At 43.3% G+C, this 22102-nt stretch overlaps 1 protein-coding gene across 1 annotated transcript in view; it reads left to right on the top strand.

The window, feature by feature from the left end:
* The first annotated feature begins 1346 nt into the window (after window positions 1-1346).
* Window positions 1347-22102, top strand: part of syn3 (synapsin III) — a 112346-nt gene continuing 91590 nt past the window's right edge. Inside the window, exons 1-2 of the mRNA XM_069156593.1 lie at window positions 1347-1466; window positions 12238-12755. Of these exons, the coding sequence (XP_069012694.1) occupies window positions 12298-12755 (458 nt within the window). The 5' untranslated portion in view covers window positions 1347-1466; window positions 12238-12297. The remainder of the gene's footprint in view (window positions 1467-12237; window positions 12756-22102) is intronic.

Genomic DNA, 22102 nt, shown 5'->3' with positions numbered 1-22102 from the left:
GAAACGTTGTGACGCGGTCGGTGAGGCTCGGGGACTAAAACTATTTGGGTACATGACTGATGTTTTACATGTTTGGTAACTTAAAAACTTTACCTACAATTTACACACAAAGAAGTGTATGTTGTGTTTTGTTTTTACGTGTTACACTTCATGGGTCACTTCACTTTCTCCTAATTAAACACCACTTTTGAGTTTGATTTTCCTTTTATGAACCTGCATAATTTATTATTATTATTATTGGCCACAACAAGCAGTAAACTTAACTTTGGCACTATATTAACTTTGATCTAAACAGTTGATTTATTGGTTGTGTTACCAAACAGCGTCTTGGTCACATAATCAGTTGGTGCACTACATTTATCCGACAGCTTTGGTTACTCATATCAAAGATTTTTCCATACCAAACATTCCAGCGCATAAAATAATAAGATAATCTTTCATTAATTGAACAACCCAATATTAAATACTAGTACAGCTGAAACAATTAACTGACCACTTCATTGACATAAATTGGGATGAAAATATTTAGATGATCATTGTTTTTCATGCAAAAATGTCAAACAGCTTCTTAAATGTGAGGATTCATTTGTTTTAATTTATTTATCTCAGGCATTGGGAGGGTGATCAAACAATAAATCAATAATCCACATAATAATCTATCGATTAATCCACATTTTTTTTAAATTCCTGCTATTTGTTTCCATTATTGAGTACTTTGAAGTACATTTTGCTGACTGTAGGCCAGTTTTACATGAGTACAACTTTCACTGCAGAACTGTAACTTGTCATGGAGTATTGTTGTAGTCCCAGTAATGGTACTTTTATTAAGTAAAGGATCTGAAAGCTCTTCACACCATGAAATCACGGAGTTGGTCACTGCTTGTGCTCTTTTCACATTCCACATTTGATAATAATATAAAAAATATTGACTAGCGCGGCTTTAAACAAAATGTTTAAATATTCGTTTTAAGAAAGCAAATTATACACATGAATCAGCCAATATATAGTCTACATAGATCATATATATTTTCAGTTTGATAGGAATATATTTAAGAGATCTTTCAGATAAATCAGAGAAGTACGGAATTTTATTGATATAATTTTTTTGCGGGTTTTTTTTCTTTTGTTTTTTTAGATGGTTAATTATCCTGTCGGCCAATGAGCTGCGTTGACCGACTGCGGTAATGAATCCACTACACCCCTCACGTTCCCAGCATGCATTGTGGAGAGAGAGAGAGAGAGAGCGAGAGAGAGAGAGAGAGAGAGAGAGAGAGAGAGAGAGCGAGCGAGAGAGAGAGAGAGAGAGGAGGAGGAGGAGGAGGAGGGGAGGGGGGACTTGGCTGGGAGGCTGAGGAGGACCTGAGCGCAGAAGAAGAAGAAGAAGGAGCAGCAGCATCAGAAGAAGAAGAAGAAGAAGAAGGGTCATCCTCCGCCACTTGCTCATCACCCCACTGACAACTGTTCAGGTAAATTTGCGCATATTTGCGCATTTCTTCCCAGCATCATTCCCACCTTTTGTTTCCAGCCCTCTGTCGGTGTGCGAGCGTGTGTGTGTGTGTGTGTGTTTTTTCCTGCTGCTGTCGGTGCCTTATGCAGGAAAAAAAAAAAAAAAAGAGCATCTGCTTCTCACTATCAAGCGTTTCTTTTTTCCGGGTCTTCGCCCCTCTGCACCCTCCCCGGGATGAGACGTGTTGCGAGTGTTTGTCCGCAGCAGCTCTGTGATGTGTGTGCAGGGATTCCCCCCGCCGAGTCTCTGCAGCCTCCAGCCGGTCACTCCTCCGCTCAGGGGAGGAGGTGGAGGTGGAGGATGGAGGAGGATGGAGGAAGGAGGGGGGGGGTCCATGTCATGACTGTGCAGCTGGATCATAAAAGTCAGTTGCACGTCGGCGCAGACGTCAGTCTTCATCGGACGAACTGTCTCATGTCGGAGACGTCAAACTGTTGCTCTGTAGTCCCGATGAAGCTCATGCACGCTAATAAGACACGTTTTAACCCCACATGAAAACAGTCACCGCTTTGAATATAAATGAACGTCCTGTTCGTATGGGAATGTCAGAAAGTAAACAAAAAAAAATAGGATTAGAAAATGTTTTGTACTCCCAGTCAGCTGAAACCTGCACTTACTCATGTTTTTGACTCAAGGCAGTCTAAGCGGTATGAAATAGGACTACGAACCCCGTTTAATGGACTTTTTTTTTTTTTTAAAGCATGTCGTTACTTATTTACACACCCAGCATATTTCAACATAAACTGTCATTTGTACAATATTCTCTGTTTCACCTTTACAAACACAAACGAGGACAATCTCTTTAGCTGCGAGCTAATTGATCCCCCTACGCTAACTTGCAGTTTGTCGCTAAATGGATAATAAACAGTGAATTTTTAGAGGTTTGTCTCTAGTAAATGCTCCAAAAACACGTTTTGTTAACCAGAGTCTCGCTAAAATCAACAGCTGTTGCTGTTTCACTCTCTTTGTTTTTCTTCTTCTACGTCACCTAAAGCAGCTGCGCGGTGACGGTTGATTGGTTAACAGCTTTCTGTCAACCAATCAGAATTCAGCAATATATTCAGATAGAATCTGTTGTTGGTTTATGTTACCTGGCTGCTGTCAGTCAAATCTAATCAAACCACGCCCACACAAAATAATTGAGCATATTAGCTGAGTTTTTATTGTACTTAACAATATTTCTAATATTTTACCTTTTTTTTTAATTTAATTTAATTTTTATTTCGATCGCTGCAAATATTGAATGTTGTCAACAGAACTTATCATGTGATGTCAAGTTTTTAGAGGCTTAACATTTTTTACACAAACACACTTACTGCATCTCAGTATTTAGCTATGGATAGACAGCGGGTGCGGTGTTGCAGCTGAGCTCTGAATATTGATTGATAATTATGCTATACTCCCAAATACACAGCCTGAAATATTAATGAGGCCATCAGGAGTCAGACACGAGTGTTGTGTCCGTAACCAGTTATCTACCTTTCTACCAACAGATGCTCCCCAGCATGAAAGGCTGGCGGCAGCCTCTAATGATCCCCGCTTTCTGGCTAAACGATGAATATCAAAATATCAGTGACCTTTTTGTCCTTAATTAGCCGCTTCTCCTTGATGTGCACCAGACTTTGTAAAGGGAGGAAACTACGACGTAGAAACAAGTTGTAGTGATGTGGGGGTTGGTTTGTTTTGAATGAAACGACACGCTGCTGATGCTGTTTATATGGTAATGATTCATCGACAGCCCGTTAGTCATAACTAAGACACGAAGGGAATAGATTGCCGTGTGGTCTTTATTTGAAGTGCTGAAAGGCAACATTTTGTAGGTCAGACCTTTTACACTTCTGGCATTTTCCCATTAAATGCTAAAACATATGGTTGTATGAGCTTGTTCTATCGATTCATTCATTGAGCTTCAGTCTAAAGAAAAATATCTCTTGTCTGGGTCAGAAATTGTTGCTTTGCTTCCTGTGAAGGTTTTCTGAGAGTGTTTCAAATGAACGTGTCTCTCTGCAGTGGTCCAGCTGGTGTAGGCAGAGAGGAAGGTCTGCCCTGTGTCTTCTTGTGTGTGTGTGTGTGTGAGCGTGAGCTAATGTGGCGTCTGCAGTGAGAAGCGCGGTGAGGTCACTGCGTGGTGACTGGCCCGTGACTCCTCGGCTCAGCAGCTCGTCACGGCTGCTCCGGACACTCACAGTGAACTGAGACCGTCGTGTCGCCGAACACGTTCTGGCTGTGCAGTCGTCGCGAGTCACAGCTCAAGGAGGACTTTCGCGTTCCTGCTGGCGACACAGGAAGAGTTTCACGTCAGCTGTTGAGCTTCATGGTTTTTAAATTATCATTGGATCTGGTGTTGCTCACGTCGCCTCGAGACGTTCGGGCTTGCTCGTCTTTGTTTCAAAATACCAGTACAAGCAAAACAGAAGCGGCGAAAGCGTTTCACAGCATGTTTGCATTTTGGTGCACTGAAATCAACAGTGCAAGTCTAATAGTGTCTTCACAAGCTGCCGTTTTACTAGTTTTGGAAAGGCTGATTAAACTTAGCACCAGGAGTCCACGCACCCTCCCACAGCAAGTCAACAGCGTCTCTGCTGTGGACGTCTCGTACAGACGAAAACATGCAGGACGCGCTGAGGCATCACGCTGAGTTCTGTTGACCAGTGACATGATGGATCTTGTGGATCAACGGTCTGGAAAAGATGTTGCAAAACTATATTTTCACATTTGATGAGTTTGTTTTGTGTTTTTTTTTTTGTTGTTGTTGTTTTTTTTAAGTTAAATTGAATTATATACCATCATTAAATGTCAATTTTGTATAGAAATCCTAGTAGTGGCTTCCAAAACTTAAAGAGGTTCACGTAAGACAGCACAATACAATCGTCTCAACTGATTACACACACACACACACACACACACACACACACACACACACACACACACACACACACATTATATAATCTAACTTCTTTATTACCTTGCATTAAATATAACAGAGTAAAAAAATGTCTAACGTTTTCAGACTTAAATCATCGGTTTGTTTAAGTGGGGAGCCTTATTTTCTGTATTATTAATACCTGGTGACAGTCGGTTGGAGCAGAGCTACAGATGCTGCTTCCTTCGGGGTTTTCAGCCTCTTTGTGTGCTCCTCGTATCAACATGAAGAAGGTGGGAGAGCGCTCGGCACACAGTGATGAGTCATAATGTCAGCATCGCTGTTCCCTTAAAAGTAAGCGCCGTGTGTTTCTTAAACGGGCCACTGCCCCACATGTAGGACTGAAAGTTAAAAAAAAAAGAAAAAAAAAAGGTTCGGGTTGCTAGGCGACTGCAGAAACGCTATAGCTCGTCTGATGCTGTTTTATTGTTACAGTCTGAATGCTTTCATGTGTAAGGAACAGTGTGCGTATCGGAGAGCGTACGATACACAACAACCAGCAGCCCAGTCTGTGTTTGGTATACATCACAAATATTATCAACAAGTACGTTACAATTGACCATTATACCGTTTGTTGATATTTAGAAAATGACGGTAGTTCCTCAAGCGGTGATAAACAAAGTGGAAGTTAATTGGAGCCGCAGCTTCACAAACTTCACTCAAAGGCAGAAACGGTCTCGTTGGTTGAGTTCATGTTTTGTTAGTCGAGTCAAGATCCCGTGAAAAGCTGCAACTGACCGTCGAGCTGAAGTTCATAAAAGAGCAATACGTGTATTCAATTTGACAATCAAGTAAATGTTTAAGCGGAACTGATCAAAGTTGACAGTGGAGATATTTCAGTCTGATTTAAAATGGAGGACTGAATGAGAAACCGACTGACGTTACGAGATGCTTCCATGGCTGAAAGCTAGCGTGGACGAGATACTGAAAAATAACAGAAGAATCATTTTACAAACAGTCGAACTAACCTGAAGCTGCTTTCGTCCTGCAGATGCAGAAACACTGGCAAGTTTGAGTTCACTGTTTGTACGTGAATTCATTTATATTACGGTTAAGAAGCATCATACTAAAAAAAAAAAAAAAAAAGAAAGAGGAAGAGGAAGCCTGAAACAATTCATAGTTTTAAACCCAATTACATTCATGTGAAAGTCCTGGACCGAAGCAAAAACAGATATGATGTCGTTATTCTTCGAGCCTGAAGGCAGCATGGTACTGCAGGAGGTAGAAAATTAAAAAGGTTCTGAGAAATCAAATGTATACTTCATGGCAGTCTGACCTTTAGATTTAGATTTATCTGTCTCTGTATCTTGTGGTTGCTCCTGAAATGTTAAACAAACTGTTTCTCACAAACAGGGAAAGGCAGGAACTACTTGGTTACCGTCCTCCGGTTGTGTCGCAGGTCACTCCAATCACGACAGACGGACTGACTGACCGCTACGATTGATAAATATAATCTATGGTAACCATGACAACAGTGCAGGAATTTTTCACTGTAAATCTCCGGGATAGAGCTCATCACGAGCATCCATCTGGCAGCGAGTCCCACACGTTTATTCATGATCCCCCAGAATGCCTCGGGGCAGGTTACCTCCACCTCCTCGTTCCTGCTCTCTCGCCTCTCCTCAAATCGCTCCGCCTCCCTCCGATCGGAGTCCAGCCGGCGACCCTCCGCTCCGACTGGTTGCGCCCCCGGCCCCTCAGCTTAGACCGTCATGAATAATAAAGGCCGTGTTCGGCTGCTCGCGGTGACACGCTGCACAGCGGGGAGGCGCACGCTGATCCCTCTAAGCTCGTTCCGGTTTATCCGTGTTGCACAATGACTGTGCAAGTGTTTCTGTGTGGGGCGCGAAGAGGCTCGTATGTTTTAGAGCCCGGGAGGGGACGCTGAAGGCAGCTATCATTTTAGATACATGTCGATATATTCAGATAAACCCGTCCATCCTTTTTCTGGAGCTTATCCAAGGTTGGCTCGTGGTGGCAGCACGTTAGAGGGAGATATCCCAGATGTCTTTCTCCGCGGGGAGGTTTTCCAGCTCTTCTTGGGGGATCGTAAGTCATTCCCGGAGCTGTTGAGAGTTGTAGTCTCTCCAGCATGTTGTGGGGTCTACAACAGCGTCTCCTGCTAATTTGACATGCCCGGAAAACGTCTAATAGAAGGCACCCGGAACGCGTCCTCATCAAATGCCCAAACCAGCTCGCGTAGATCCTCTCAATGCAAAGGAGCAGCAGCTCAGAGCTCGTTATCCGGAGGCCTTTCTATCTGGGATCAAATCTTTTAGTTTAAAACTAGCTCACAACCATAAGTAAGAGTCAGAACGTAGATCGACTGGTAAATTGAAGGCTCGGCCTTCCAGCTCAACGACAGGACACCGCGTACTTCACCACGTAGATCTGCCTGACAGTCTCCTGCTCCATCTTAACTTCACCCGTGAATAAAAAAAACCCCCGAAATACTTAAACTCCCTCACTCCGTCCTAACCAAGCGAGCCACCGTTTTCTGGCCTCAGACCTCGAGGTGCCGACTCTCATCTGAGCCCCTTCGCACTCGGCTGCGAACCGACCCAGCACACGCTGAAGGTCACGGTCTGACGAAGCCTTTTGGCTTCCATCCACTTCATCTGAAAAGAGCACGGACGCAGTACGATTCCCCCAAAACTGGATATCTGCCTCCCTCCGATAAAATCTTAGAACGATTTCCCAGAGCCTAGGCGCTGTCCAACTAACTTTCCAAAACCTGAAGATGTTTTTTTATTACTATCCCACAAGTAACAACATTTGATTGCGATGATCAATAACAATAACCAATTATAAACTCCGTGCTTTTTAGTTTATATCTAACATAAGCAGAAATACAAAATAGTGGAGGTTCTCTGCGGGCATCTGTGCTCCTCTTCACCAATACCCAACACTTCTATTTATAAACTCACACGAGCTGCATGTATTTTCAGGCTGAGACGGTGTTAAGCAGAGACACTTCAAAACCTCCGCGAGGAGCACTTATTTCAGATTGCAGTCGTAACGATCAAGTTAGCCGCTCGTCATCAAGAAAATAAACATCCGACCAGTGTTCGTCATGTGATGGTGAGAACGTGAACAGGAGTAACGGCTGGTCGAAGAGGACGGCACAAACCGTTTGTGTCGGGCTCTGATGCGTAACTTCGCAGATCAGCCATTCAGGATATGTGCTGCATTCAACAGATTCACACACAGGATGTGAAAAGTGACAGAACAAGAGGGAGCTGCTGTGTCTCCTCGTGCTCTTGTTGAAGACCAATTACACCATTTTTTTTAAGATAGAAAAAAAACACACAGTGTACATCAGCAGGGGGTCCGAGAGTCTGCTGTGGTATTATCTTGCCCTCCCCCGTCATTACAGAGCCAAGCCTGTGATTACTGCTGAGCCGCAGTCCTGTTTGCTGCTGGAGTTTCAGATCTCCTCTCAACGCTGCTCACTGAGCCACTCGTTGGCTTTCAATCAGAGGATGCTGAGCGCAGTCTGGAAATATTGAGCTTCAAATGTGATTTGACCACGACGGCCACACGGTTGCCGCAATATGTGCGGGAGCTTGCAATTTTTTTTAGACTCCCGGGATATTTCCGCTATAAAGGTCTTCAACAGAAGCCGTGCTGAAAGTCATAAAGTAGTCGTTTCAGACAAATAACACAAATAACTAAGGAAAAGCAGAAAACCCGGACGTGACGGGGTTTGCGGAAATGTGGTCTTCAAATTAAAATGATCGAATTCAATGCTTCTCATCAAAGAAAGTGATGTCATATTACTGTATGGTTCAAGTTGTCAGACACTGCACTTTGTTTTTGTACGTACAGCAGGCCTATGTGTCCAATTACAACTAAATAAACAGCATCTAAAGCTCTTATTTTGACAGCAGATGTATCCTTTGTATTCTGTATTAGTCACAGTTTGTCTCTGAGCCCCGTGGTTCTGTAAGTTCATTAAAAGATTCAAATAAAAATGTTTCTGTGATGTGCAGCATGATTATTATCACAGGAATTGATTACATCGGCCCAGAAAAAAAAAAATTAAAAAAAAAAAAAATCCCTTTTTTGTTTTCTTCGACTTTTTCCTTATTCCTGCAATTTTACCATGAAAAACTCACCTAAAAATCTGCAAATTTCATCGCAAATTTTTAAGAAACTCCGCCACAAAATCAAACACTTTTGATCACAACAATCACGAAAAAAAACTCAACGAAATCCTGGAGGAACTGTATATGATTAGCATGATATAAACTTGAGATTTGTTGTGTCCATCTGGCACCCTGTCTGCCCTTCGTACTTGTCACTCTTTCTTAACAAAGCCTTATCAGCAGGTCAGCAGTAATACAGCACGGGGATCCTGTGGATTCCTCCCAGTGTGGGTCCACACGCAGAGAGAACCAAAGCCTTCAAGGGTTTAATAGCTTCAGATACAGAGATGAAAGCAGCTTATGGGGTGTAGAGAGAGTGGGGAATGTGCCAGTGGTGTAAAGATAGTGATTTTCAGCAGACAGCTCCTTATCTGTCTGATGGGATCAAGCAGTTACCAAGAGGACAGAGCTGGCGATCTGTGGCTGTGTGGCTGTAATTGCCACTGTTTGTTGTTCATCTCTATTCTTTCTGTTTTCCAGCAGTGTTATGTAATTTGGCGTAACCCCTGCTTGTTCGCTCCCTATGAGCCTTGTGTTGGTTGACACCCAAAGATAGTTCGCTGAGGAATTCCCCTTCGCTCTGTGATGGGATGCTCGGTTCAGGCTGGAAGGCGTCTTCCATCTCCCGTGTTGGTGTTGTTCCTCGTGACAACAAACATCTCTGCTTGTGAAATGCCTCGGGGCGAAACACTGAATCCCCAAACTCAAGAATTAAAGGATTAGTCTGATCATTTTCTGTATTTGTATTACTGTCAACTCACCCCGTGTAAAGATAACTAATTACGAAGTGATACCACTGAGCGTTGTTGCCTGCGGAGCCAAAACTGATGGAGCTAATTGTTCTGTGGCACGGTGCTCCATTGTTGTCCAACAATGTGCCTTCATTAGTCTGAACACGAACTACTTCTGCATCCGATGGAAATTTCAATCTGTTTATTTTGACTGAGGTGTTTATATTGAATTTTTTTTTTTTTCTGTTGGAGCTTTTAAACCATTTTAATTAAAATTGTAGGTGAATGATCGGCTTATCTCCTCCACAGTGATCTTCAGTAGATGTGGTGAGGGGTTTTCTTTACCCCGGAAAGCATTCAACGATCATCCACTCAAGTTGTTTTTCTTGGTCATTCAGGTCATTTGATCACCAGTGCATTGCTTCATTCTAAAAATGTACCAAAAGTTTGATTAGTTCACCTGAACGGTGGCCACTCATGGAGAGCTGCCACATACCAAATACAAATTCAACAATTGAACTGCTTGTCAGTCAACTGTCCAATTACGTTAAAACGGAGGGACTCAGAAATGCCTATAATTCCTAAACAGTTCATGCAATATCAGTTCGACTTCTTGAATTAAAGATGAAAGTCTGCTCTTCAGTCACACCTTGATTGCTTCATTTCAAACATCGTAGGGTTGTAAAGAGGCAAAATTACAAGAATTGTGGCACTGTTGAAGTGCTTATGTAAACAGGGTGTATTTCCTTCAGGAGATGGTAGAGACCAAAAAAACCCAACTTGTTCAGAAGCAGGTCCAGTTGCCTTTGGATGACACCAATGATCTGGATGATTGACGAGCTTCAGATGTTCCAGTTGGAGAGTGAATGTTGGACTGCTCATGAGAACATAGCTTAAGTCTAACATTTGTGCACCCCATGTAGACATGTGATGCAGACCTCCTGAGTGACATTTGGTCTTCGTGTTGGTTTATGTAGATGATGATGAGGTCGTTTCTCTCTTCTCTGTTTCCTGACAGCTGAAACAGAGCAGATTTTCTGGCAGCTTTTTCTGAACACCCTCAACGATGAAATGTGGCAGTTCCCACTTTGGGAACTTTCTCAGTTCTCGAGCTGCCTGAAGGCACAATTATATTTACCACGTGGCCCCGAACTCGACTCCAAACGAATACTAATGCTGTGACTGCCGGATGTATTCGCTCAGTTACCTGTGAAGTGCGAACGCCGAGCTCAGGCGAAGGCGCTTGTTATTGTCTGGAGCTGTTGTGGAAAGGTGTCGATTCAACTTCAAGGTCACTTTTTGTGTCCCTGCTGAACTGCATTGTGTTACACTCACAGGCGTTGCTGATATTTCGCCGACCTCACTGAAATAAAACGAGGTGTATTTCACGGCTCGCTGTCATTCCGTCTGGAGAGAGTCCGTGCTCACAGCTAAGATCAGCACGGCCGCCAACAGCAACAGCAGCATACAGTTTCTAATGGCTCTGATGTCATGTTTTTCAGCTCAGTTTCTTGCCTGCAGATGATCAGGCAGCAGCTACAACACTCCCTCCGTTCAGAGGCTTCCTGATGGTGATCGCCCCGCTACATTAACTTGTCAAGATGAAACATTTGCCTCGCATCTCCTTTCTCCTGCTGAGGGCGCGTTAGACCCCTCCTCACCCTCTAACTACAAAAACGCAGCCCCAAACATCGGGCACATCCGCCTGAGACACGACTCCTCAATAACCGATGCACTTTCATCTCATCCGAGCTCCATTCACTATGAGCGCAGCCTACTTTTAATCAGGTTTAAAGGTTCCTTTCCCCTCCTCTGCTAGTACGCTCGCGTCATTGCAGTTTTATAGCTCATCTGTTTGAATGTTTCCTCCCTGCCACGCTGGGCTCCATGTGTTATATAACCGTTTCCTTTCTTCCAGCGGCAGATATCTGCTTCACAAAGATGTGAGCTGTGAATCTCATCCAACTTTGCATCATCACTGCTGCATCACTGAACTATTTGCCAGCGGTTGTCGTCCCCCTTTTCCCTGCCTGGGTACATTGATCTTATGCAAATCAGGTTTTAGGAGATTCATAGCTGTGATAAAAATCTCCTTTTTTAACATTTACTGACACCTCAGTGTTTTCCACGTCTGATTGATTTTTTTTTTCCACCTGAGATCTGATGTTTGTTAATTGGTGTGAAGATGAGAAAGTGGGAAAGCATCATATTTTTAACAACTTCCATCTGTTCCATAAAATCCAAGCTGTGCAGTAATGCACTGTAATGTAGTCTGCTGAAAGCCCTGAAGAAAATTCTGCCGTTATTGTGATGATGTAATAATCTCATTTCACTCACTTTAAGAACTAAAATCTATAACGTAGCTGCATTTTTCCGAGTGTTTATCTTCTCCTGCGTTTGTATATTTTTTGGCCACTTGGCGGCAGCGCAGCAAACCGTAAACCCAACTCTGACATAAAGTATTATCTTGTTAAAAATGTAACTGACCAGTGCTGGATTTTTGGGGCAGATGTCGATATAAGGCGGTAAAAAAGATTTCGATATCGATACATCAGCCGATATTCTTTATATATCGGCCTGTACTTTATCTACACATCATTACTTTTGACAAAGATATGTAATGACGGCAGGGTACTTTACATCTGCCTGCATGGTTGGAAACTCTGCTGATTGGAGAGGATAGAATGAACCAAAATATGAAAGTTGATGGCTGTAAAAGCCAAACAATCAGTCAGAAGAATGTAAAATGCTCCTTAGAGGTAACCGGTTGACTGTGAGCTCAACGCTGTACAATAACTTCCTTCAACATCTTTCCATTGATTCATGCAGATTTAATATGTTTTATAAAAATAAAAAAAAAAGTTCAAATAGATACTGGGGTGAGATAAAATCTTAGTGTGAACGAACCCTTTCTGTCTCCCTTCGCAGGACTTCAGGCGTTCTTCCCCTTCACCTCCTCTGGCCTGACCGACCCACCAGCCCATCACCATGAACTACCTTCGCCGGCGCCTGTCAGACAGCAGCTTTGTGGCCAACCTCCCCAACGGCTACATGATGGACCTGCAGAGGCCGACGCCTCCGGGTTCGTCCACTTCCTCTCCTGCCTCCCCGGCCACGGAGAGGCGGCAGCCCCCGAGCATGCCGATCCCGACCCAGGGCTCGGGCTCGGGCTCGGGCTCGGCTTCCGGCCCGACCTCCGGCCCGACCTCCGGCCCGGCCTCAGGCCCGGCCCCGGGCCTGGCCTCGGGCACGGGGAGCTTCCTCAGCTCCTTCTCCAGCGTGGTGAAGAGCGCACAGATGGCTCAGAACGCCGCCGCCGCCGCACACGCTAAATCAGCGGCGGCAACAGCCGCTGAAGGCGCCTCTGCAGGAAGCAGTCAGCCGGCCAAGCCTGTGATCCGCAAACCCAAAGTCCTGCTGGTGATCGATGATCAGCACACAGACTGGTGAGCGGAAGCTTTTATGGTTGGAGCACATGTGTAGTACTTTCACATTACGCTGCATGTTTCCTAAAGAAATAAGTCGGATCGGCCCTTAGTTCAACAAACACTGAACTGAGCTGAGTTATTTGTTTCTGAGTGTCACGGTGAAAAAAAACAAAAACGGCTCCAGTTCATTTCAACTTCTGTTCCCTTGAAAATCTCCACAAACACCTGTGATCATCTTTTCTCACCTGTTGTTCTTACTGAGTGGAAGTTACACCTCCAGCAGTAGATGACAGATCAAACTCTCTTCTCTAAAGGAAGCTGTGTTTAAACAGAATAAGTTTTCAACAGAATAAGTTTGCCCTTCTTTGGACATATCTTTGAGTTGTCTTTAGTTGAACCTGTGGAAGGTAGGTCAGCACAAACAAATTTACACGTACTCTATTTTTGTTCATTAAATTGAACCAGCTTGTTTTTTTTTTTTTTTTTTTTTTTTTTTTTTTTTTTTTAATCATTAGACCCATAGTTTGATTTTTGGGAATACATGTATTTGTTGTAGGTGAAAGGATCCTTTTTCCTTTCACAAAATATTTAAGTTCCCAGGCATTATTGTTTTTTTTTACATTTTGTTCAGTGTATTTTTGAAGCTTGGACAGAGCCGTGCTAGCAGCCTCCACTCTGGATGCCACGTTAGGTTTACTGCTTCTTGCTCAATATATAATTCACAGGCTTTAAAGTGATATTAATATTCTCTTCTAACTCTTAAGAAAGAAAGTTGGTGAATTTAACAAAAATACCAAAGTATTGCTATAATTTGCTAGTTTGGAAGAAGTAAACAAATGAGTCTTTCATTGGCTTGCCTTTGTTTGTTAGCTCGTGCTAAGTCCAAAAATGATTTGGGTTGAGTTTTGTAAGGAGTGAGACTTCTTATTGTCCGTGAGGGACGCATACGTCCTTTGCTTGAGCAGGCTTGTTGCTCTGGAAAGCTGCTGGAATAAAAGCTGTATTGCCAACCAGAGGAAAGTACTTTGATGTGGAGATGACATGACAATAAAACTGCTTTTATGAGGACAGATGTGTTCATCTCTCACCAGCAGTTCATGAATGTGAGAGGTGGATATGAGCTGCCTTTTGCTCCACACCGTGGAGGTATTGATTTCCAGAGCTGCAGTCACGACACGCAGCTGCAGTTTATCATGTTTGTCTTCATGGATCAATAAACCACTCTTGTATTTCACGAATTGTTATTCTTGTTGCCTGGCATTTGCCGGTAGACCGACCTCAGCGAGGCTGTTATTAGCCGGTTCCAGCCCTTTGAATTTATCTGCAGAATTAGCTGGGATCATTACGTACAGAAACGTGTCTCTCTGCGGGGGGGAGGGGGGAGGGATCAGGTCGGGGTCTAAAAATGATCACCGAATTAAAGCGCAGCGCTGACGGCCGTGTCTAAAGCACCAACATTGCTCTCAATTTTCTCAAAAGCTTGGGTGGCCTCTTTTTCTTTTAAGCCCGCTGGCTGAAATCCCCAAAAGGACCGATTTCTCTTCCCTTCTGAAATGAGTCGTCGGGGGATGATCCACCCTCAGAGCTCCTCTGAAGAAGCCTCCTCTCTCCTGAGAGAGCAGCCGCGGTTTTAATGTTTACCGCAACAAACTCCGTTACATAAATAAAGACAGAATTATGGAGGCTTTGACAAGTGCTTTTTTTTGGGTGTGCGCACACCAGGAGAAGTTATTTCTGTCAATGACTTGACGACGATATACTGCAATCTAGTGCAACATCCCTGCAATATGTGAAATTTGTAATGCTGCGTTTTTCATCATATTTTGACGAGCGGATTTGATTCGCAGCTCGTGGTTTTGTTGTCGAGGAATTGCATTATCTTGTGATGGGTGGCAGATTGTCTTCTTTGGCACTTCCTGTTCTTGTGAACACCAAAAGTGTCCCTCCAGTCAAAAACGCTCTCTGCTTCTTGTTACTTCACTCGGTTTGAGACTAGAAAGCTGAGTCTGAGGTGGTGAGGTTACTGGAGGTAGAAGTAGGATGTTGTGACATCACAACTCGTCTGTTGAAGAAATAATTCAGGAGGGGAACCATTTAAAAAAGCCTTTAATGTCTCATTGTCTATGTATTTCAGCCATAAGGCCTTCACCAGGTCAAGTGCAAAATGGTTGCTTTTAGGCTGTTTCTTATACCTGTTGGCAAGTAGTCATGTGATCAGTATGGACCAATCAGCAGCCTGTAAACCAGTCGCTTTCCAGTGTGTGATGTGAAAAATGATCTCTTCAGACATATTTCTGTGCAGGTCTGGAGGGAATGTTTGACATTTTTTTTTCCATTTAAAGCAAGACTCCAAACAACACTGCTTATCTGTCTGTCTTAATTACAGTTTTCTTTTTTTTTTTTCCTGAGAGCAGTTTTCAGAAAAGAAGATAAACACGTGGCATTTGATAGGACAGGCGTTCCTGTTGCTTTATCCGCTGACAGATAACTTCACTTGTTTTAGTAGAAATGTAATCTGAATGGGAGATAAGCGGATGTTTGTTTTACAGAGCTGCTTGTTTGGCTTTTTACTCCCTAATTCACCAGAACTTTAAAAATCTTAAACACAAAAGAATATTACAGACTGCATGAAATAATCCTGACAGTTTATATTGTTTTGTTTTTACTGGTAAAAGAATTCAGACTCAGAAAATGGACCTGAAAAGTGAGTTTCAACCCGGTGCTTATATTATCGAATGGTTGTTCCTATAAACTGTGAACTCCACGGCTCGGTTTATGATTTTAGGGAGCGGTCCTCTGACAGTCTGTGTTCCACATCATTATCGTCTAGTTTTAAAACTATACATATTTTAAATCAGATCAGATTTGATAACAATTTCCCTTTATTTAACTTATATCTGTTCCATGAGTAGCCAGCAGGTGGCACTGTAGTTCAGTCACAGCCTTACAGAGAACTACTCATCTGTTCATCTCAGGCTTTGAGGTTTGGACGTAGAAGTGAAGCGCTTCAACCAGCAGATGGTGATATCTGATTACCTCTGAGGTTCTTGTGAGACAGTCTTCCTCTGCTGATGGACCAGGCCGCTCAGGCAAAGCAGGATATCAGTCACAAACAGATTGAAATACTCGCCCTCAGATGATTTCTCTAAAAAAATATATGTTAGGTGGATTTAGGAGATCTTTTTATGATGAATTATGCGCTGACAGGAGAGGATGTCTCATACTGCTGTAACTTAATTCTTCACTCTGGAAGAGATGAGTGAAAGCTGCTCTCAGCAGTGTTTTTGTTTCTCATTACTTTGATTTCATTCCAAACCAACCTGGACTGTGTGAGACATCATCCTGCACGTCTCATCTTCGAGCTGTAAGTAATAATCAGTCAGTATCCAGTTCAAGGTTTAAACCTCGGACGTGTGCAATGAGAAACACGAGGCGATGATAGTGAGAGGTGCAAAGGGGAAGTTAGTTATTGTCGTCGCTCACTAACGTGGTCAGCAGCTGCAGCAGCCGTTTTTTTTGTGGTTATTAACTTACTTGGTGCTTCATTTCTGCAGTTTGCATCAAAAATGGAGCTTCTTCTCTGAGATTAAATCAGTCAGATATCAACACACTGAAATAATGTGATTACACTTTCAGACAATATAATGTTAATTCCTGATATCCATCACAATCTGCTCAGAAATCAAAGAAACTTCTTTAAAGTGCAGAACTTAACTGAGAATCATCACAGTTTCTTCAGCATCAAAGTGATGGTTGTCCACATCCAAGGATACATTGGAAACAGGATCAAGGGATCTGTGTTGGAATAAAATGAAGAATTTGACTTTACTGCCTCGTCAGAGTTATATGAAAGAAGCCCTTTGTATTTTCTTTCATCTCCAGAGCCATCCTTTCTCTGATGACTCATTTCAAAGATCTCATCATTGGTAAATGTCAGCTTTGAGAGTGTCTGTGATTCTGCGGCTGCTTTAACATCACTGAGGTCACAACTCTCAATGTTCTCATGTCCACACTGACATCATTAAAAAAAAAAAAAATTAAAAAAAGAAGCTCAAAATGTGACTGTAAATCTGCGACCTTTCTCTGCCTGTTAATATGAGAAATGCCACGGAGTCTCAGAGGCCATTTCAGATGTTACAGGTAGATCCTGAAGCAGCAGCTGAACAGTTAATGCTCGGCTCCCAGACTCAAATAAAACCAGTAAAAAAGCCGACTATTTGGCTGCTGCTTTGGCAACGTGTCTGTGACATGGTGGGTGTTTAGGACACCTTGAAACCTTCTGTTTGGCAGCGAAGTCCGGTCACTGCGGTTGATTTATGAACATTAGGGAACAGGTCCACTCTATGCTGCTTTGCTTTTGAAATCTTTGTGTTGAGTTGCTCAAAGAAAAAAAGTTTCAATCGCACCGGCCAAATTTCTGACTTGCTTTATGACCCTGTAGTGATTTCCAGATGCAATCGTGGTTTTATTTTTTGAAGCCACACGCGTCCAAAAGTCTTCCAGCGGCCACTCTAAACAGATGTGTTGTGTTTTTCATACATTTCCATATATCAACATTGATTTGATTCTATCTGCCTGTCACCAGCAGAGCTGCTTTATCTGGAGGAAAACCTGTGACAGCACAACTTTGTTATACTGGCAGATGTTCGGCAGATAAGTAACCTCAATAAACTGAAACCATCCACCACCTTTTCTCTCACCATCCAGTGCAGCCGGGCGTTAAGTACATGATTTCAGGCTGCACTCATCCCCAGACAGAAGCTCTTCTGTACTCTGACAGTTTAAGCATCTGTCATCAATGTTTTTAAAATCAATGAACACATGACTAAACGTAAGGTGTGACGTGTTTCTCTACGAGGGGCAAGTCGTCTTCTGGTGCAGCTCCTACCACCTCTTTGTTCACTCCCTCAAAGCCCCGTTTCTGTAAACACGTCAAGCATCGTCTGTGATTCACCCTGGATCTCCTCCACGGTGTCCAACAGCGCCACTTCAGCTTGAATTCATTTTGAGCAAATGCAGACGTCTAACTGGTCAAAAAAAAAAAAAAATCGGTGTAACACAGATGCTGATGTTGATCAAGTGACTTAACCTGTAATCTTTACTTATGACGGCTGTTGTTTTACCCTCCGCGCTCTGATCTGTTCACGCGCAACAGGGACAGTTTCCAAACCCTTCAATCGCTCCTCGTACTGTTTTGGATATCACTCACTGCTCTCGTCAACCTTGATAACAGCAGCAGGCAGTTTGTGAACGCTGTGATGCATTTATTAATTTCCTCAAGAGTTGGTTGAGACCAAAAATTTGCAAACAGTGTGGTGGCCACAAACTCGGCTCCGCATGAAAGCAAATGTCGAAAATCTAGTAAAATGGAAACGGTTTGCTCAGGTTTGCCTTGTAATCTTAAAAGGAAACTTAAAACCAATCAAAGCAGTCTACAGTTAAAAGTGTGTCCCTCTAAATGATCCAACCTAGAACGGGCACCGAAATGAAAAGGCATTACTTTTTTCCCACCCACATTTCTTTAAGACTCGCGCCTGCTCAGACTCTGATTGGCTCTGATCCCGATATGCTTTACCTAACCATCCCACTGCTAATGCCTAAACGTAACCCTCGAAGAAAACAAGAACTTGCCATTCACAGCTCTAAAAGGAATATAGGTGAGAAAAAAACCAAACTTGGAAGTACTTGAATTTTGATGAATGTATTGTATTGATTTTTGCGAAGCTGTTAATATATTAAATATGATGCCAGGTTCTCAGCTTGATATAATTAAAAATCTTTTTTCAAGTTTGTACAAGTTCAACTCTATTTAATTTTTTTTTTTAACATTTAGACCTTGAAGTATATATTTTTTCTCATTCATTGGACCATGAATGAAATAAAACATGTTTTTTTCATCTTCAGAAGCTTAAGAAGTCAACTTCAAATCTTTTGCCACAAACTCAAACCTTTTCCGAAATATCTTAGAAAATGAGAAAAAAACCCAACATATCTTCACGTTTGAGAAGATGGAATTTATTATTAAATAATTACCAAAAAGCTGCTGATTAATTGTCTGATGTTGTCATGTCAGCCTCAGGAACCTTTCCTTGAGCTGTTGTGGTGATGTCATACAGGTTACTCATCAGTTAGTCCCGTGTCTCTGAGTAGCCCTGACTTAGAGAGCACAGTGAACGCATCAGAGTGTGAGGTGAGGCTGTCCGTGCGTCCGTCCGTCCGTCCGTCCGTCCGTCCGTCCCTCGCTCGCTCCCCGGGGCTGAATTTCCTCCTGGGCATTCCAGCGGAGAGGGTGAGGTCTCCGGGGAAACCCTGCTCTGCCCTGACAGACTTGGCCTCCAGCAATGACTGATGCACAATAGCAGTACACAGCACTGAGAGCATCACCGCAACCACCAACACTCCCTCCTTTTCTGCCTCCATGTCTCTCTCTCCCTCTTTCCCTCCCTTTCAGGCTGACGTGAAGGACCATTTGCCAAGTAGCTGTCAGTCTATTTGCACTCCGTTCTGAATGATATGAGCATCTAATTGCTCAATTCGGCCCGGCTCCAGCAAAAATGTTTACTTCTTCATGTATGCAGCAGAGTACTGTGAGATTCCCGGGTTGCCCTGAGCCATAGGAAGAGAGGTTTTCATTTCATATTTTGTCTCCAGACAAATCAGGGAGCCTACACGCTGGCAAGAAGAAGCAGAAAATCCTCTCGCGGCATTTGTTAATCCATGCTGCGTTGCACGAAGAGGGCAAAAGTTCACAAACTGCAGAGTGCATGCTCTCGCAGGCCAACATCACAAAATGCTGAAACTATTTCAAAGAGTACTTAAAAGGTGAAGACAATAATGTACATATGTATTGAAACTTAATCCCGTTATCTCAGATTTGAAGGTCCAGCGGTCCATACGCCGTGACTCTGAGACGGCTCCGGTCAGATTTTGAAGAAACCGACCGGGCTGATGCATCTTCTTCCTTTGACAAAATCTAACAGGAAGATTCTGATGGTTTAAAAACAGTTCACACTTTAGACTATCCCAGCTAATAACTTACTCTATGCCCCTAGTTTTTACGCCTTGCCTCTTCATTGAGGATTGACCAATTCCCCTGGATTGTGGCCAACTCCATTGTTAGTGCAGGCAGAGCAGACCGTCATGCGCCTTCATCTATCCTCATCGATACTAGCTGCGTCTCTTTAACTCACCGGGAGGGTCTAAAAGTCTCGGTGTGCTTAGAATAAAGTATTTGTTGGAAATCCAATATAGTCCCAAAACTCCTGTCTAGTGTTGAAATCTGAGCAATAAGGTGGGCCTGTGGATGGGAAGGGAAACGTTAGCCCTTTTTTCACTGTCGGTACCGCCTTCACTCTCCTCATTTCTTTTGTTGTCCATCGGGTGAAAGCTGTCGAAGGCACCCGGTAGTATTTTTGAAATCACTTCTATGGAGGTTCCAAGGGAGCTGAGTCGATAGTAAAAGGTGTCGTGAAGACACCACGACTGGTCAGAGAGGATCATCAGAATCACAGGACCTCCTCCACAAACCGGCCGTAGTTATCAGCCAAGCTACTTTAGCACCTGGAATCGTTTTATTTCTGGACTATTTGATTGATGGCAACCTGCAAAACCTGCTGCGGTCAATTGAAGACATGTCTGGTTGCTGATGAAAGGATCCAGGGAGCGTGTGTTGTGTTGAACATGATGTCATGGCGGTGTGGTGCGGCGTTGCCATAGTAACGAAGCCGCATCGAGGCGGTGCAATCCGCTCTGGACAACAAAATCTATTACCTGGCACCGAAAGCAAGTAGAGTTGAGGCGGTACTGGAAGTGGAAAAGGGGCTCCTGTCGTTTGGGTTAAAATGACGAATGAATTAAGTTTAGGGGTCATTACAATTATACTCATGCAGATAACGTACTGAACAATTGTGTTCGTGCTTACGCAAAAGTAATGTTGGCTATCGGTAGGGGACTGAGAACGAATAACGGTTTCCCATGTTTTGTTGCTGTGTATACAGTATGTTGTTTTGGGACACATGCTTGTACAATTGACGACCTGGTTCGCATCAAGTACTCGAAGAAGTACCCCCGATTTTTTTTTATAAGTATGTGACCCTTTGTAAACGCAGCAGTTTTCACATAACATGAGGTTCGGTGGAGCGGACACAAATAGAAACGGTGATAACTGTTCAAAAATGAAGCCCAGAGGGGCAGTTTGGTCTTGTCCCCATGCATGACTCATCCGCGTCCTATTAGTGGTACACAAAAGAAGTCACATATTCTCATGGTAAAAAAAAAACAAAGAAAGGAATTCAGCTTCACGGTGTTTATGTAGTGGGTGTGTGCAGAGACGGAAAACCCAGAACCTCTTAGCGGAGCTGAAAGTTTACATTTGAACACGTGTAAAGCTCTTGTTCAAACCAGACAGCCCAGCGGCCCGTAAATTAAAATCGATCACCCGAAGTGACAACATGTTTTGCAATACCTTGAAACGCATAACAGTCATTTTTAACCGGTGAGCCTGCGGGTCCTCCTTCATGCTCTACGGCAGCGGAGGTCCCGAGTGACGGGGCATTGCTGTCTAGTATGTAGGTCAGCCATCCTGAAGATTCACGGCTTTTAAAATTACAGAGAACGAGACGGCAAAGGACCCGAAACAGCTGGGACATGTTAAGAGCAAGATCCTCCTCAGTGATCGTAATGAACGTTAATGAACGGACCTAAAAGGACAGATGTCGGCAGATGGAAAAACAAAGGAGGCCGGTGTGGGGAAGTCGGGCGGAGGAGGACAGCGGCCTTGTTTAGTCAGAGGCTTTGAGAAAAATGGTGCAAAAGGGAACTGCTGTATGTTTTTGTGCGTCGAAAGGGACTGAAACTCCCAAACAGCCTGTCCCAGTAACCGAAGGCCTCCAGCATGTAGCCTACATCCTGAGCTACTCACGGCTCCAGCCCGGAGCCGTTGACAGATTGTGAACTGTCCCACGCCTGCGAGGGGTGAGAGTTCAACGCCGAGGCCCATGCAACACTGGGACATGGCTGAGAAGACCAAAGAAAATAGACGGTCAAAAATATGATCTTGAGAGTGAAAATCTGAAGTATGCCACCTAATAATGCTCTTCAGTTTTAGATATGTAGTGTCAAATTTACACTCATCAATAATGGTGAGTTGTATGTTTAGTGTTTTCCTGAAAATAAAACCACAAAAAGTAGAATAAAACAACTTTGTGTGTCTAATAAACCGATCTTGGCATCAACAGGATACAGATTTTGAAATAAAGTTTGTCATCACCATGACTGAAGATAATTCATCTGCATCACCTGCTTAGTTACTCCTATTACTTCCTACCATACTGCTGCTGCAAATAGGTAACACAATAAAGATAGAA

This window comes from Embiotoca jacksoni, unplaced genomic scaffold, assembly GCF_022577435.1.
Source record: "Embiotoca jacksoni isolate LCO1_2020_lvr unplaced genomic scaffold, fEmbJac1.0.p SCAF_21, whole genome shotgun sequence".
Taxonomy (NCBI): domain Eukaryota; kingdom Metazoa; phylum Chordata; class Actinopteri; family Embiotocidae; genus Embiotoca; species Embiotoca jacksoni.
Note: the sequence above shows the minus strand (reverse complement) of the source record. Positions and strands in the feature narration are given on the sequence as shown.